General features: G+C 35.7%; 2 protein-coding genes across 2 annotated transcripts; both read right to left on the reverse strand.

Annotated features, from left to right (window-relative positions):
• Positions 1 to 6,246: 6,246 nt before the first annotated feature.
• On the reverse strand, positions 6,247 to 8,600 carry LOC115977861 (pentatricopeptide repeat-containing protein At1g34160-like). Its single transcript, XM_031099886.1, has one exon. It carries the CDS (start codon positions 8,468 to 8,470, stop codon positions 6,737 to 6,739), a length of 1,734 nt encoding a protein of 577 aa, XP_030955746.1. The 5' UTR covers positions 8,471 to 8,600; the 3' UTR covers positions 6,247 to 6,736.
• A 2,211-nt stretch (positions 8,601 to 10,811) lies between these two features.
• On the reverse strand, positions 10,812 to 15,966 carry LOC115975470 (probable F-actin-capping protein subunit beta). Its single transcript, XM_031096253.1, has 8 exons — positions 15,616 to 15,966; positions 13,836 to 13,906; positions 12,918 to 13,031; positions 12,619 to 12,701; positions 12,467 to 12,540; positions 12,199 to 12,318; positions 11,320 to 11,415; positions 10,812 to 11,091 (listed from the first exon to the last, which is right to left on the reverse strand). The coding sequence occupies exons 1-8, from the start codon at positions 15,742 to 15,744 to the stop codon at positions 11,011 to 11,013; spliced, it is 768 nt and encodes a 255-aa protein (XP_030952113.1). The 5' UTR covers positions 15,745 to 15,966; the 3' UTR covers positions 10,812 to 11,010.
• Positions 15,967 to 18,014: the final 2,048 nt, after the last annotated feature.

Here is an 18,014-nt window from a genome sequence, read left to right on the forward strand (position 1 = left end):
AGATAACAAGTTAATAAAGGAAGGATTTAGGGAAGTATTTGGGGTTTCCCCCTAAAGCAGCCAGGTTCCACTGGGCATGACTTTGACTTTATCATTGATAGGGTGAAAAGTAAGTTGGCTGGATGGAAATCTAACCTTCTATCAATGGCTGGGAGATGTGTCTTCATTAATTCTGTTACCTCAGCCATTCCAGCCTATATTATGCAAGGCACAATTCTTGTTGCCAGAATTCATAATGCTCTTGATAAAATTAACAGAAATTTTATTGGGGGATCTATTGAGGTTAAAAGGAAAATTCACCTTGTTGGTTGGGATAAAGTGACTAGCCATAAAGATGAGGGAGGCTTAGGAATTAAAGCTGCGAAACAGAAAAATTTGTCTCTTACAACCAAGTTATGTTGGAGATTCAAAAATTGTAAAGGGGAGCTGTGGGCTGAAACTCTCAAAAGGAAATACTTGAATAGAAATCACCCTCGCAAACATGGGTTCTCTAGAACTTGGTCGGCCATCACCAAGAGTGAGGAACAATGCACCAAAGGATCTCACTGGATTATTGGTAACAACAGCAACTTGTCCTTTTGGTATGATAAGTGGACCACTTTTGGCCCTCTCAGGCAGTTGATACAGGGTCCACTCACCCTTGCTGAAGAAAACCTTATGGTAAAGAACACCATGGCTGATGGTCAATGGGATTGCTCCCAAATATCCTTTGTAATTCCTGATAGTTGGTTGTTGATTTTGAAAGTCATTCCCCTTAGAAAAGCCTCTGTTGGCAAGGATATTCTCTGTTGGGATGGGAAAGCCAAAGGCCTTTTTGACTCTAAACATGCCTATAATCTGGCTTTTGGAGAGGTAGGTCCTACTTTCTCCTTTGATGGTAGATGGATTTGGAAACTCAAATGCTACCCCAAGATGCATTTATTCATTTGGAAATGTATTCATAATAGTCTCCCAGTTAAAAATACACTTCATCACAGAGGCCTCACAGAAAATCCCTCATGCATTCACTGCTCTCGAGTGGAAGACATTTCTCATGTCCTTAGGGATTGTCATGTGGCCAAAAGGTTCTGGATTGAGGCAGGGATTCCTGCTAATGACCCTGAATTCTTCTCTTCTCCTTGTAATAGATGGCTTAAATCTAATGCCCTCACTAGTAGCACTATTCCTAATAAATCCTTTACCTGGGACATCTTCTTCCTTTTTGGCATCCGGAACCTTTGGCTTCAAAGAAATAGATGCAACTTTCAACATTCTAATCTCAAACCTTCTCTGTTGAGTGATGTTGAAATCCTTGCATCTGAGTTCTCTTGTATTGTCATTCCCCAAAGGTCTGTCTATGAAAAACACTTAATCTAGGTTAGATGGAAACTCCCAAGCCCAGGATGGTTTAAATTAAATACAGATGGTTCAACCCTGGGCTGCCCAGGCCCGGCAGGTGGGGGTGGACTCATTCGTGATGATCATGGCAGATGGGTGAAGGGATTCCTTAGAAGAATTGGTAAGGTCAGTAGCCTTGAAGCTGAGTTATGGGCTATCCGGGATGGCCTCATTCTTTGCAACCAGCTTCTAATCCAGGAGTTAATTATAGAACTTGATGCTAAAGCTGTTATTAGCCTTCTAACCTGCAATACAGAGTCCTTTGCTCAATATGCTCCTCTTATTGATGACTGTAGGAACATGCTACACCGGCACCCTTTGTGGAAGATCCAGCACTGCTATAGGGAATCTAATGCTTGCGCCGATGCTTTGGCCAAGAAGGCAGTCTCTAGTCATCTAGATTTTTGTATATTAGACACTCCGCCTGTGGAGTTGTCCCAACTGCTGATGCAAGACCTTTCTGGTCTTTTTTGTAATCGGGTTTGTAACTACACAGCCCCTGTGGCTGTTGTTTAGCTTTTAAATATATTCCAGGTTTACCAAAAAAAAAAAAGGAAGGATTGAATGTTAAAATGAAGTCAGAACTGAACAAAATATGAAAACTATTTTTGCAAGGAATATTGCATCTTCTAGATTATCTTTTCAAGGATTGTTATACTATGGGCTTGTTTTGATATTTGTTTAATTTTGAAATTGAAATTTTTTTGTTAAAAATACTATAGATAAAGGTAAAAGTTAGGTGAAATAGTATAGTGAGACTCATGAATAGTACAAAAAATGCAGTGGAGTTTATAAATAGTAACAAAAATAAGTTAAATAGTAAAATAAATTGGTAAAATTAATCATTTCAACTGGACACTATATACGCCTTATTTTCAACTGAAGTTCTACTTCTATAGATAATGAAAAGGAAAAAAAAAAATTGAAATGGGTGAAGAGTTATAAATTTGTCTCATGGGATTCTATTGACGAGGACTTTACAACGGCCTGGGAATATTTGGGGAGTCCAACCTAGTTCTAAGAGTATCCACAGCAGTGGATCTATAATTTTAGCTATTTAGCACCATCAAAAATTACTTTATCTATTTTACTTACACACATACTGCAGCAGTGGATCTATTTTAGCTTTCAACACAATAAAATAATATAAACATCACAATAAAATAATATAACCACTACAATAAAATAATATATCCTACTATCCAAAAAAACCAACCACAAACACCTCTATCATCAGTCACAGTCACAACCACAACCACCACCACTACCACCACCACCGGTCCATAGCAGGAATAAATAAATAAATAAAAAAAAAAAACCAAATCTCCAATCTTTTTCCACAACCACCACCACCACCAGCCCACAACAGCAAAAAAAAAAAAAAAAAAAAAAAAAAAAAAAAAAAAAACCCAAATCTCCAATCTTTTTCCTCAACCACGGCCACAACCACAACCACAACCACCACCATCACCCCTAGCAGTCCACAGCAGGAAAAAAAAAAAAAAAACCCAAATCTCTAATCTTTTTCCTCAGCCACAACCACAACCACACCACCACCCCACCACCAGTCCACAGCAGCAAAAAAAAAAAAAAAAAAAAAAAAAAAAAAAAAAAAAAAAAAAAAAAAAAGACGAGCAAGCAACGATCATGTTGGTGAGCTGGGTCGGTAGAAGGGGTGGATCGGTGGCTTGGGTGATCGGAGTTGAGAGAGTGAGAGATCGGAGTGAGAGTGTGAGAGGCCGGCCGAAGTGAGGGAGTGAGAGGCCGGAGTGAGAGAGAGAGTGATGTTCAGAGAGAGAGAGAGAGAGAGAGAGAATGAGAGGTATTATTTTAATCCACCGGGTGATTAAAATAATAATTTTTTTTTTTTGCTCCTCATGAACAGTGCACATCTATTTTTAGATGTGCACTGTAGCAGTGGAGCTAAAATTTTTAGATTTAGCTCCACTGCTGGAGCATCATTTTAGCAGCAGTGTAGCTAAAATATAGCAATATAGCTACACTGCTGCAAATGCTCTAATGAATCTAATGTTGTGTTTGGTTAGGGTTTTGGAAGATGGAAAAATGGGAGTTAAATGTGATTTTTAATTATTTATTAGGTTGAAAAGGAAGAGGAAAAAAAAAAAAAGAAAAAAAAAAAAGGTAGTTGGAGTCATCATATTTTTATTTAAAAAGAAAAAAGAAAAAAAAACTAGCATTAATAATTAAAAAAGAGGGTACTTCAACTGCAATACAACTACCAAGGAATGGAGGAAACTCTTCCATCCAGACCTGTGTACAATCAACGGTACAGCATTCTACCATGAAAGTTTAAAATGCTATAAATCGTAGAGTTAATTGCTCACCGCGATGTAGGTTACCATTGGATCTTCTCTTTGAGTTGACCCTTTCACAGTTTTGCGATAAATCCTTCGACATACGTTCTTTTGTGACTCTTATCACATTCTAACATATGAAAAAAAAAATAATAATTGCCATAAAATTGTGAAGTTATAGCTTAATGTGACATGAGTTACCATGGGATGCAACAAAGTTATGGTCACGTTTTGCCTTGTTGGTGTTTCCCAAATGCTATAAAATCATTGAGTTAAAGTGACATAAGTTATTACTGAACTTAACAAAGTTATTATCATTTGTGACCATGTTAGTGTCTGTTCAAAATGGTTACAAAATTAAAAAATTGAAAAAGAAAATGTTAGGATGCAATATAGTGCAGTAACAGATTTGACAAACACAATTATACCATTTGAAAAACAAAAATAGAGCTGCCATCAAAATTGTGAAGTATTGCTTAATATAGCTGAAATTTCCATTGAATGTGACAAAGTTATTGTTATATGTTATTCTATTATTGCTTGCCAAAAGTGAAAAAAAAAAAAAAAAAAAACAACTCATGGTATATGGCTAAGCCTACCATTAGATTTGGCGTACCTATCTTATATCTTCAGGGGTGGAGTCAAGATTTTTTGTTTGGAAAGCCAATTTGCAGTATGAATATATTAGTTAAGAGTCAAGACAAATTATCACACATGCCTAAACATATACACATATAAACCTTAATATTTTAATACTAGAGTAGATCATAATTTATAAATATATTGATGTATATTCAAGAGATAATTTTTAGGAGAATTTAACATTTTTTAAACTCCAATGAGTACACAAAAGTTGTATAGTTTGATATTAGACATGTGCAAAAAAATGAAATTGAGAAAACACAAACTACCTTGTTTTTATAACTACTAGATCAATTAACAAAATATATTTTTTTTAGGAGTATCATTGGACTAACTCAAATATTTGAGGGAAACTCCTATTTTTGTACCTAAATCTTAAATTTAAAAAAAAATAATTATACAAAAAATAAAAGAATTTTTTAAAATTTGGGGGCATGGCTTTGCCACTGTATGTCGCCATGTCATAGTCTAATATTTAAAAGTAAAAAAAATAAATAAATAGTAGAAAAAAAGTTGAGATGTTACTCAATAAGAAGTGAGTTACTGGTGGATATAAGTGAAGTTATTGTCATGTGTGACATTTTTACGTGACATTATTATCAAGTAATTATGTGACATTGTTACTGTGATTTGGTATGCTTGTTATTCTCCAAAGTGATTAAAGGTAAAAGTAATTTCATTGTATGGCCACGTAAAAAATGCTTATTCATGTGTAATATAGAATTATTCATGTGTAATACAGAAGAACCTTGATCAAAGTATATTTAATTTGGATTAGAAAATTAATGCTTTTCCTATGTAGGCCTTTTTTTTTTTTTTTTTTTTTTTTTCCTTTTATGAATTATTCATGAAAAATCTCGTTTTATCTTCAAACACATTGAAAATGACGAATTTCATAATTAAAAAAAAAAAAAAAAAATTAGGGCCATAATTGTTTTGCCGGGAAAAGATAGCCTAAGGGAAAGATTACATAGCTAATATGCTACGCTGTATTAAACACTAACATGTTCAGTTCGTCTACCTCATTGCATGAAGTAAAATGATACATATTGCATGAGGGAAAGATTACATAACTGCGTGTAAAATGAGGGGGCGGGACCTTTAAACCAAATCCAGAATGTAGCAAGTACTTTGACGTGAACAGATGAATGCTAATACATATGAAGTTGTTAGATATAATGACTCTTACATCAGCAATGAATTTAATTTTAAACAGTATATGTGCAAAGAACCAAGATTGTGCACTTCCTCGTTAAAAATAAACATCTATTTGATCCAAGTCTCTTTTCAATAACAAAATTGAAATTTACCTCCTTCAAAGAAAAGGGAAAAACAATGCAATGCTATTAACTTCACCTAAATTTTAGGAATTGTCTTAGAAACTTCACTTCCAAGAACTCAAGAACAACTGCATACCTTTCGATTGTGTTTGCTAGGGTTTATAGAGCTGAAGCATCAATGTAAGCAAATGGAAATGGAAAAGCATGTAAAAACTTACAAGACTAGCACAAAATTCTGCATGACTTACATAATGGGTTGTTAAAACACATGCTGGCTATTCTCTATTTCTATATAAATTGGAGTTACATCTGACACTTTTAACTTGTAGGAGACAACTTTAAACAAACAAAAAAAAATGTAAGAAATCTTATCTAGTTCTGAAGCTTTTGTTCCCCAAATCTCTATTTGAGTGGGTGAACGCTTCTGGTCTTATTCTTGGTCCAATATGCATGAGATGCTAGCCTTTAATCAATAAAATTTTAATAATAATAATAATAATAAAAATAAAAAGAGCTTTGTAATCAAATAACATCAATTTTCTTCAAGGACAAAGTTTAGTTACAAAATTATCAAAATTCATTTCCAATAAAAAAATATTGTGTAAGGTTGTAGCCTAAGGCTACAACTAATTTTGTAACTAAATTTTATCATTTCTTTAATTGGTAAGTTACACATGCATTCAATGGGTCTTGAACCCACATTCTTATCCTGCACTTAGAGCTTATAAGGGAGGAGGTGCAAGTTCAGCTAAAGCTAATTTGCCAAATAGCAGCCATATTCTCAACCATGCCGTAGCAGACTGTTTGCAAGTCTACACACTGAAGTCCATTTCAGATAGAGTTTTTCCAAACATGTATAGCAGCCCAACCTCCCTCCTGCATGCAGATGATACCTTCGACCCTAACCTCTCTTGAACTATGTTCATTGTCAAAAATTATAACATCAGTTTATGAGATAAGATTTTGTGTCTGCCAGCTGCTGGTTTAAGTAAAATGCTCAACTTTTGTATCAGAAAATCGGTTTACAGAACCTTCATCACCAATTTTTCACTGATTTAAATTGATGAAATGCCACCCTTGCGCCCTAGCAAATCATTGGTTCAATTTCTGAATAGATCAAGGTCACCAATAGTCTCTGCAAGAACACAAACCTTCTTTAAATCTGTGAAATCGAGCTCGATCTCGCACAATGATTTCCCTATCATAAATCTTCGATATAATTTTGATCACAGCATGACAGTCCCCACATATCCGAAGGTTCTTAATTACTTGAATTGGGGTACCCTCACTTGTGCTAATCAAACCAAAAGCCACAGCCAACTTCTCACTGTGATAACACAATGCATTCTCCTTCTCCTCCTGTCCTATATCATGCAACACAAAGTTAGTCTCAGCCACATACCCATAGGCTTTAACCTGGAACTTTATCTCATCTAGCTTCGCATAAATCTCACACCAATTTGCGTGGCTCTGGTCACCATTTATAAATTTATGTATGACACCATCCACTTCAATGTAGCTAAATCCTGGTATCTTCTTCACATCTCTACTCTTCATGGCTTCCCTCACCCTACCCACATCATTCCATCTCTCACGAGCTGCATAAACATTTGACAACAACACAAAATCTCCACAACTCTTAGACCCCATCTCCAGTAGCTTCCTTGATGCAAATTCAGCCATTTCCACATTGCCATAAGTCTTGCAGGCACCAAGCAAACTCTGCCAAAGAACCACATCAGGAAACATAGGCATATAGTTTATAATATCATAGGCCTCTTTGAGCCTCCCAGCTCGACCCAACAAATCAACCACACTGCCATAATGCTTAACATTAGGTCTTACCCCGGACCCCACCATTGAATCAAACAACCTCACCCCATCTTCCACTAAACCCGCATGGTTGCACGCACACAGAGCAGCAAGATATGATACTGCATCCCGGTGTACTCCAGTTATACCCATTTGCTCAAAAAGCTCAAGTGCCTTAGCTCCATCACCATGCATACCAAACGCCATAATCATGGTGTTCCAAGTAACAAGACTCTTCCTACCACCCATATTCTCAAACACCCTATATGCTTTATCAGCAAACCCGCATTTTCCATACATATCAATAACTGCATTACAAACTTGAACATTCATATCCAGCTTCTGTTCCATGATATAACCGTGAATCTTTTCGCCTTCTTTCAAAGCACCCAATTGCGAACAAGCCGAGAGAGCTCCAAGAACAGTGACTTCATTAGGCTTCCAACCCTCCACCCCCATTCTCTTAAACAACGCTATAGCTTCACTGGGTCGGCTTCCTTGAGCCAACCCAGAAACCAAAGCATTCCATGACGCAATATCTCTCACAGACATTTCATCAAACATCTTCTCCGCACTATCCAAATCGCCAACTTTTGCATACACATCCAACAAAGTAGTCTGCAAAAGAACATCAGCATCAAACCCAAATCTCAAAACTTGAGAATGAATCTGAATAGCCTCAGAACGAGCTAGCGCACGTGCACAAGCCTTGAGTGTAAAGGAACAAGTGAGAGCGTCAACTCTGTAAGAATAGCGAGACATGGTTCGGTACCATGAGATGGCTTTGGAGGGTTCAGGACCAGAGGCGAGGCCTCGAACGACGGCGTTCCAGTCATTGGTTGATGGGTTTTGGATTTGGTGGAATATGCGGGTGGCGTGAGATAGGTCACCGGCGGGTGAGATAGAGCAGAGCTCGAGGAGTTTGGTGCGGTGGGAAGTGCAGAATTGGAAATGGCCACTGGTTATGAAATGGGCTTGGAGTTGTTTGATGTGTGTGAGACTGAGAGAGTTGCATTTTTGTATCAAAGAGTCAAGATAGGCCATGACAATGCCATGCTACGTTTATCTGGGATTGGGATTTGGATTGCATTAACTTTAACTTTGCACTCTTGCTTCTTATTTGTTTATACAAATGCATGAATCACCACCGATTTATTCTACAATCAAAAACTAATAAGTAAAAGCCCGTCGTCTAGTAGAAAGAAAGACATTAACATAGGCAAAAATAGTCAAATACCATTAATTTTCGAAATTATTAGTGTTTTACCACTGTTTGAGAAATATTCAGCAATGTATCACTTTTTTTAAAATCGAGTTTGTGAAACTTAATTTTGACATGAAACTCGAGTTTACAAAAATTGAGTACCCTGAAAAATCCACTTGGAACTCGAGTTTATGAAACTTGAGTTCCTAGTGGTATAATGCTTATTTCCCCTGACAGTCAGTTTGTTGGTGGTTTAATTGGGTGAAGTTGATGTAATAAATAAAATAAAACAAAAGTATTCAACTGTATGTCTTTTCAACCTCATCATAAAGCACGTGTTAGTCATGCATAAGTGAATGTCAATAGGTAGTAAAAGTGTCGAGTTTCATAAACTCAATTTAAAAAAAAGTGATACATTGCTGAATATTTCTCAAATAGTGGTAAAACACTAATAATTTCAAAAATTAATCACAATATTTACACTAACAAATAAGAAAAACAAAACTTTTCCTAATATGTTCTAAATTTTTCTTTAAAAAACACCTAGCAAATAATCACAATATTGTAAAAACATTATCTGAGAGTGCTGTGTGAGATGAGTGTTCTGTGAGTGCAAGTGAGTTTAGTAAAGTTGTTTCATAGAGGTTTCTGAAGAGAAGAGCTGAGTTTCTGAATATAGAGACTGAGTTTTTGAATATAGAGAATATATTCACAATACAGAGAAGCTATGAGACCCCACGGCAAGGAGGGACAAGTCCAGTTGGGACCCACGGACACGTGGAGGGCTGGGGACTGATGCTGCTGTGGGGGGACTGTTATGTCCACGTGATGTTGCTGCTGTGGGGAACTGATGCTGCTGTGGGATGGGAGTGATGAGACAGGAACTGATGGAACTGATGCTGCCCGTTTTTTATACAAAGAAATCGAGTCCAATGAACTCGGTTTCTAGGCTTAGAAACCGAGTCCATTGGACTCAATTTCTCGCCTACGTGGACATTATGGCCACCTCAGCTGCTGGCAAAATAATAAATAACAAACCCAGAAATCGAGTCCTCTGAACTCGAATTGCTAGATATCAAATTAGTTTGAAACGTTTCCTAACTAATGATATTGTTTGGGTTTTGTAGTTATTTTCTAAAAAATCCCCACGTTTCAAGCCGAACTTGTTTCGTCTGTACTCTCTCCATAGTTGAAGCAAAGAAACTCACCTACTAAAGCAATAAGTGAGAAATTGTATCTTTCTTACAAACCCAATTGCAAATTGGAGAGGTACATTTTGCAAACCTGCAAATTTGATTTGGACTCTCTGTAATGAAATCAAAATCATGAGCAATTCGTCTACCACTACCACACTATAGGAAAGCCAAGATACTCCCTAAAATCACACTATAGGAAAGCCAAGAGATTCCCTAAACTGAATACCTAACGTCTGGCATAATCGGACCATAACGCAGTTACTAATTTAAGTAGAAAAGAAGACTTTGGGTTAACTCAGATGAACCCATAAAAATCCTCCATTACCCTATGAATGCTACTTCCACAGTCATTAACCAATGCTTTGGCAGAAGACACGAGGTCTCCGGCAAAGAAAAGGTGAGAGATGAAAAAAGACCGTTACATGAGGCCTTCAGTTGCCTTTTTGATTGGCTTCAAAAGATTTTAGACCAAAATAGTAAATACTCCATACACGAAAGTAAGAAAAATAAAGAAACAAAGTGTCTCCTGATCAAATATCAAGCGTACAAGCGAACGGTTCAAAGTTACCCTCATTTAGAAAGATGGAAATGATGGAAGAGTGATACAATTCATGATAGATTCACACTTTCTCAACTAATCAAAAACCTTCTCAAGGTCAACCTTAGTAACAATGCTTTCTTGTAATCCCTCTGTTTTTCTTCACACAATGAAAGCTTTTTGACCAAAAACCACATTATCCTTACATCCTTTTTGAAACAGAGGTTGATAGGGGGAAAATGCTTAAAAGGAGAGGTCTAAAACGGGCAGTGAGGAATTTGGAAACATCATGCACAATATTACATAGACTAAAGGAGAGGTCTAAACTTTCAACCTTTAAGGTGTTGACAACGACAATTCATATCAGCAGAACTTTGTAAAGAATAGCATAGAAAGAACACCAAAAAAGTTTCCGATTCGATGAGCATCTATCTTTTAACCAGCATCTATCTTTTAACCACGCATCACCTTACTTTTCAGACTATCACAGTTTTACAGATACTGCACAAAATTTTATGTCTAACAACCCCAAATAAATAGAACACATATGAAGTACAAACAATCTGCCAGTAACAACACACTGCCAAGCAAATTTGGAAAATACAAAGAATTTCAATTCTCTTCTCATATGCCATTGAATCCCACATCAGCTATCAGGCAGTCTCATCACCACTTCAGCTGGTGGTCGTAAGGTGCACACCATCTCTTTCGTCTTCCCAAAATATACCTGCAATATGTAAATTTTGTAACTCAATGACGCACTAAACTATCTTGTAATTCCATGACCAGACATTATCTTGCATTTCCTACCATAAGAGGATTCAGAGGCCATAAGGCCCTAGTTAACAACCACAGTGCACAACTGAACATATTACCATCAACACAAAAAATATAGATCTGTATGGAAATATCCAGAGCAAAACTTGAAAATATAAAAAAGCAGGACCCATAATACCTGATCCAGTGAATTCCTCAGCTTACTCTCCATTTCTTCTATCATCCTTCCCATATTACAAAGATGACCCTCTGCAACTGAGAGGCTCATATCCATCTAAAAAAGAAGAGGAAGAAAGAAATTTTAGGAAGAAAAAAGAAGTGATGGAATTCCCCACCAACCAACCCCCCCCCCCCCCCAAAAAAAAAAAAAAAAAGAAAACACAGGAAAAGAAAAGTAATTCCAAGACACACACAGGTAAAACAAATACTACTCTTTCTTGAATTTTAAAGAAAAAAGATCAATCATATAATCTTTTAGTTCTGATAGGTATTCTCTGGTGGGTATTTTAAAGAAAAACAAAAACTATATATATTTTTTAATATGAACTTGTTATAAAGCCTATTCTTAGATTAATTAGTAGAGCCTCCTACCAGCTTAAAAGATTAAAAATTCAAACCGTGCCTAGCTTAATTCGTCCCTAATACAGCTAAAGAATATGAAATTGTCAAAGACAACAAAATTTACAAACTTTTCATGCTCATATGTTCTATATTATTCTCTATTATGTTCATGCAGCACACATTTAACAGTTTTTATGATTTGGTTACAATGATTTGAATTCATTATGCGTATAATAACTATATTTATATTTTGGTGCCTTGCTTTCAGGTGACCACCTTTTTGGTGCACTTCAGGCCATTCAAATAAGGCCACTTTTCAACTTCGACTACACTACATAAATTTAATCATCCAGTCTTCGCAAATTCACTCAGGCACAAAGGTGAATTTCTCTTTCATTTGGCTTCACCAGACCTTCAAATGAATTCTTTAACATGCAAAAAGTAAGGGGAAAAATATTAAACTCCACAGTATAAAACAGAAACAAGTATGAAGTACCTGTCGTCTGATTGACCCAGACAAGCTAAATGTGCCTGATGACTCGTTATCCGTAGTCAAAGATAGCATGACAGTACTGGTTAACCGGTAATGAGCCACTCCCTCCTCCTCTGGCCCCACCTAGATAAAAATGAGTTGCAGTATGACTGAAGGAAGACTGACAGAAATATGTACAAAGAAAAAAAAAAGGATGGTGGGAAATTGCAAGGACATCCTACATGGACACCACCACATCTACATTCTACAGTCCATGGAAAACAAACTTTACCTCAATGACATGTATAGCATCCCATCCTCCCTCCTGCAGGTAACCCCTTCGACCATGCCCTGTCTTTGAGCCATCTTCATCCCTCAAAAATAGTAGCAAGTCATTAAAAGATACAAAAGTCTGCTGACTGCCAGTTCAGGAAAAAAGCTTACCTTTCTTTATTAGAAAGCATGCTACAAAACCTTCATTATCATCTTCCCACATATAAACTGAGGAAATGCCACCTTCATAGTACCTACCATATCATTGGTTAATCGAACTACTACAGTTTTTAGAACACGATAAGTAGTTCAATAAGAAAATTCATAAAAATTGTGTAGAAGATAAACCTGAATCTAGTTTTATTTAAAATCAGACAATTGGGGAGAGATTACAAAGAAATAAGTTTTAATATTCAAAAAAAAAAAAAAAAAAAAAAAAACTAAAGGACGAGGTAAGTAAAGGACCTCACTGGTCACGATAAATTGCAAAGATGTCATTCGCTTCAACTTCAAGTTTCCTCAACTCTAGTGATGGAAGGGTTCCGTCCTCTAATGGTGGATGGTACTTATTTGACCAAGGTGATCTACATGGAAATAAAGTAACAGAAAACAATATAAATCACCAGTCACCACTTTAGCAAAGTCCTTTTCCTCCCCCAACACACACAGCGATAATGCACTGTGAGAGGGAACACTGATAATAATATATCCAAAGGTGCAAAGAATTAATGAATGTATCCAAAGGTTGAAAATACATCAATGAATCTTCATGCAAAAATAAATGTATTGGTAAGTTACACACGCACCCAGTAGGTTTTGAATTCATGACCTCGCCCTCCACCCACTCTTGTAAGAGGGGGAAGTGCCATTTGAGCAGGGTCATCGGCTATTCAAATAAATCTATCATATTACTTAATGTGTGCATAAGAACCACATAAAGTACTTGTGTATAGAAAAACAGTATGGTAGCAACAAGTGATTTAAATTATAAGTCATGATGAGCTTCTCTGATTGAAAACCATGCTACTCCTTTCAATGGACTTCGCTATGAAAAAAGGCCCTTGGAGCTGCAATGATCTCCAAACCAAATATCCAGATCCATAATTTCTTTGATAGGTAAATGATTTTTTTTTTTAATCTTTTATTTTAATTTATTACAGACAGAAGAACAAGTACATCAGTTCTTTCGCTCACTGAGTATACTGAGTGTACACCCTCCTAAAGTACAAACTCCAAAGAGCTCAGTATCCAGGTCCACAAATTACCGGCAGATGTCTTAATCTACAAAAGAGTGTGCAAGAAGATTCACCAAGTAGGCAAACTCAATAATCTACCATGCTATAACCTAAACCAAAACTTTTCAAAAGCATTAAAAGTTGAGTATCTACCTATAGGAGTCGGCATCTCTGTTGTATTCACACAAAATAAACTCCTTCCCTTGATCCACATCGCATAAAACCTGTTTAGTCAGTCCAAAAATATTTTTTAAATGAAGCAATAGGTTACAAAATACTCATATTTGAGAAAGCAACACATTATTTATCCACAAAAAAAAAAAACTGGCTCCAATAATTGTTTGCTTCATTGATAAGTAATAAAGAAATCTTATTAATTATAAAATTAAAAAAGAAACCTTATTAAAAAAGATAAATAACAAAAAGCTCAAATGATAGAGCATCCTAAAAAAAATACAACGAGAAGCTTGAGTGATACATAAACTCAGCTTAAGAGTTCCCCCGCACCCCCAATAGTCCAACATTCTAATAAGACACACAGAAAACAAAACTTGAGTTCATTAACATATTTATCCATGCCCTCAAAAGTCCGGCTATTCCACATTAGACAAATAGGGGTTACATTCCATGTGATATTGTTCCTAAGTTTCCCATACAACCCTTTCAAACAGCAATAGACATCAAACACCCTGTGTGGCATCATCCACTTAACCCAAAATGCTGAGAAAAACAGAGGACCACAAATGTCAAGCAACTGAACAATGAAGCAATAGAAGATTAACTGTTAGCCATGCACATACACACTGATTGATCAATGGTAGATTACTCTTAATAAGATTGTCCATGGTCTGTGGAATCTTATAGATGGAACAAAGTGAAGCTTAAATTACCAGAGGTAAAATCATTATATGGTACGTGACCCAAAAAAGAAAAAAGAAAAATCATTGTATGGTAATACTTGACCATACAAAGAGAATTGCAAAGTAACACAAGAAGTGAGGAAAATCAAAAGAAGGTAATTATTGCAATGTTGGAACATTCAAAATTTTTTGAAATCACACCCACACAGACGAGATCAATCATCAATCAACACAATAAGAATTAATATAAAATAAGATTAAAATATGATAAAAGGCAAGCCAATGAGCTCTAACTCAAAGAACACCTCCTTCCCTTGGAAGAGCGAGGTGGAGAGTCAAGTCGTGGGTTCAAGACTCATTGGGCGTGTGTAACTTACCAATAAAAATAAGAGGACAAAGGGCAATACATTGTGATATTCTCATTTTTCAGAGCCATAGAACTTCCAATTTAATAAATCTCCTACAAGTCTTTTTCGTTAAGTGAATTTAATTTTGACCCAACAAAAGAAAAGCCCTCCACTATTTAGCTATGCAGACTAATATGGTTCATTTTTTTCTTTTTTCTTTTTTTTTCTTTTCTTTTTTTTTCTTTTTCCAATTTTGGTTATGAAAAACCTAAAATTATCAGTTGGTTGCATGTGACTAAATTGTTTGGACTCCTTTTCAAATTGAAGGGAAAAGGAAATACATAATCATAATAGAGGAACTATTAGAAAGTGTGATTGGAGGTATTCACAAAAGGATTTTTAAACCCTCCCCAATAATAATATATATATATTTTTTTTTTCATTTTCAAAAAATGTCAACGAAATGGATTTCTGGGTAAGAATTAAAAACTAGTTATATCTAATATATCTATGTAATTTTTTTTTTCTTTTGAAAAGATCAAATAAAAAATGGTACATTCTCAAAATTCAGTCTTTAAAAAAAAAATCAGGAATTTGAAAAACTAATCGATAAATGCCAAATAATCTGAACCAATTCAAATGGCAGATTACACCAAACCCTAACGAAAAACAGAGAGAGAGAGATCCACAAAATATGCAGCAAAAAAAGGAAATGAAAGATGAAACCTGGAGGGGCTGATCAACTTGAGAGAGGAGATCGGAAGAGTGATGGGGCAAAAGGGTGAGGAGTGCTGAGAGTGCTGTCTCCGTTTGCTTCGGAGGTATTCTTCTCATCAATCCCATTGCTGCTTCCATTTCTCTCTCTCTCTCTCTCTTATTATTCTCTGTGTTTGTGTTTGTGTTTGTGTCTGTGACTCTATTTTTATGTATGTATGTATTTTTTCCTTCCTTTGTCAAAACTCAAAACTCAAAAGAAGGTTCACTTTGTTTGTTTGTTTGATCCGAGTTTCCCTCGCGGGAACCCACTGTCCCCAGCTACCTCAACCTCCACTTCCTGTTTCCAAATTATCACCCTCACCCTTACTATTTTATTATTATTTCTTATTTCTTATTTAATACCTCCCTCTAAAAAATTCACCTCAAAAATATAAACCACTTGTTCATTGGTATCTTTATTGGGAGATGTCCACCTAATAAATTGATAAATTGATAACAATAACATGACCAAAAAAATAGTATTGAAGTGATAAGTGAATATTATCCATCTTGATTATATCAAGACCCTTTATGATTATAGGTTTATAGCTCAATTTTACATTTTTAATAGAGGGGTAAAAAGTTTAAATTTTTCCTCTTCTAATTATCAAATTATTAGACAAATCGAGTAACATAAGCTTGTAACAAAGTAATGTATTAAAATTGTTGAAAATATGGTGAAATTGATTTGATTGAAATTGTGTGGTCTCATGGTCTAGAGTCGACCTTAAAATGGCTCTTTGGGGCTAATGGCACTGTGCGCGCGCGCGTGCGCACACACACACACACACACATATATATATATATATATATGACATCTTCACTTTAACCAAAAACTTTGTTGACTTCACCTTCACCATTCTAAGTGGTGTTGATTATTTATGGTATGCAAGCTGCTTGTCATGGTTCTCATAAAGTTATTTCTCACATCTTTGCAAGCAATGTAATAGACCTGCTCATTTACTAACTAAATATGTATTAGGTATTGATGATTTTTCCATTTGGATGGAAGAGAATTCTTGTTTTATAGAACAAGCTCTTCTGCATGATGTAGTTTCTGTTTTTTGTTTGAATAAAAAGTTTAGTCTATTCATTCAAAAAAAAAAAAAGAAAAAAAAACTTTGTGGATACACACTACTACAATCAAAATATAAACATCATTCTTCTACCAAAATCTCATAATGGCATCTTCACTTGTAAATTTCAATGGGCTAGAGACTGGAGTACAAGATTATATGTCATTCTCGCTGATTCTATAAAATTAAAAAAAAAAATTAAAAAAAAAAAAGTCACTCTCACTCGTGTGCTGTATCAATTACTGAACTAAAGATTTTGATTCAATTCATCCATTCATTTTATGTGAATGGATTTATGTGATCATTTATATCTTGCATGTGGACTCTTACCTATTAAATTTATAGCACAATTTATGTTGCAAATGACAAGTCCAGTCATATCGTGGGTTTTTTTTTTGGGTAACCTTTCATATCATGTTTTAACACACAAGTCTTACTCCCCTCAAACGTCTAATTGAAGATAAAATGTGCGGCTTGCTTTTACCAAAATCCCTGTGTGGGGGGCTAAGTGCATGGTGGGGCTCCTCATGCTCATCATTTGCATTGCAAACAGATAATGAATTGGTCTTTTTTTGTTTTTTTGTTTTTGTTTGGCAATCCAAAGCTCTTAGAAAATCTGCTTGTTTTTTGTGCATAATTTTTTGTGTGCCATATCCCTTAGGGATGGCTCTAACTAAGACTTTTGAATCTAAGATATCATAGATCTCATGAGATCTTAAGAACCACTGGACCAATTCCATACTTGGATAGATTTAACAGTGATGAGTTGTGATGCATGTTAGCACATACTCATTTAACCCATTTGTACAGGAAAGTATAGTGATGACTGATGAGTTGTTTTGGGACCTTTTGGTTCTACTTTTCCTAAGGCATGATAGGCAATGAAGAGTTGATTTGAAGGCAATAAAAACAGAAAAAAGCCGAGCAAAGAGTTGGGAAATAGCTTTTGTCTGTGCTGAGTTGTTAGCTTAGTAGGACCCACTCCCGGGCCCAGATAGTGGGTAAAATGATTTCGGCTTTAGGCCCATATTGACTGTCATTCTGTGAACTCTACGCTAATAATATTTGTAATGCTACAAAGTTTCCACTTTTACGGGGTACAAGAGAAATGAACGACAGGCCCTTAATATGTTTTTTATATTTTTGCAGTGGCTAATTCTCAAATTCGAATCTACGACCTCTCGCTTAGTCACATACACATACATGGTTCGATCTCCTATGTGTTTAAAGGATTGGTTTGCAATTCACTGCTTGACTTCATTAACTCTTTTTTCCCCTATTTTTGCTGAATAA

The sequence above is a fragment of the Quercus lobata genome, chromosome 2, assembly GCF_001633185.2.
Source record: "Quercus lobata isolate SW786 chromosome 2, ValleyOak3.0 Primary Assembly, whole genome shotgun sequence".
Lineage (NCBI taxonomy): Eukaryota > Viridiplantae > Streptophyta > Magnoliopsida > Fagales > Fagaceae > Quercus > Quercus lobata.

What these genes read in the sequence shown, in the direction of transcription:
- LOC115977861 (XM_031099886.1), bottom strand. Translation starts at nt 8,470, where the DNA reads ATGGCCTATCTTGACTCTTTGATACAAAAATGCAACTCTCTCAGTCTC.
- LOC115975470 (XM_031096253.1), bottom strand. Translation starts at nt 15,744, where the DNA reads ATGGAAGCAGCAATGGGATTGATGAGAAGAATACCTCCGAAGCAAACG. An exon ending in AAGTTGATCAGCCCCTCCAG is followed by an intron (nt 13,907 to 15,615) that starts GTTTCATCTTTC and finishes CTGACTAAACAG; the next exon opens with GTTTTATGCGATGTGGATCA. An exon ending in CTGGGTCAATCAGACGACAG is followed by an intron (nt 11,416 to 12,198) that starts GTACTTCATACT and finishes CTTCTTTTTTAG; the next exon opens with ATGGATATGAGCCTCTCAGT.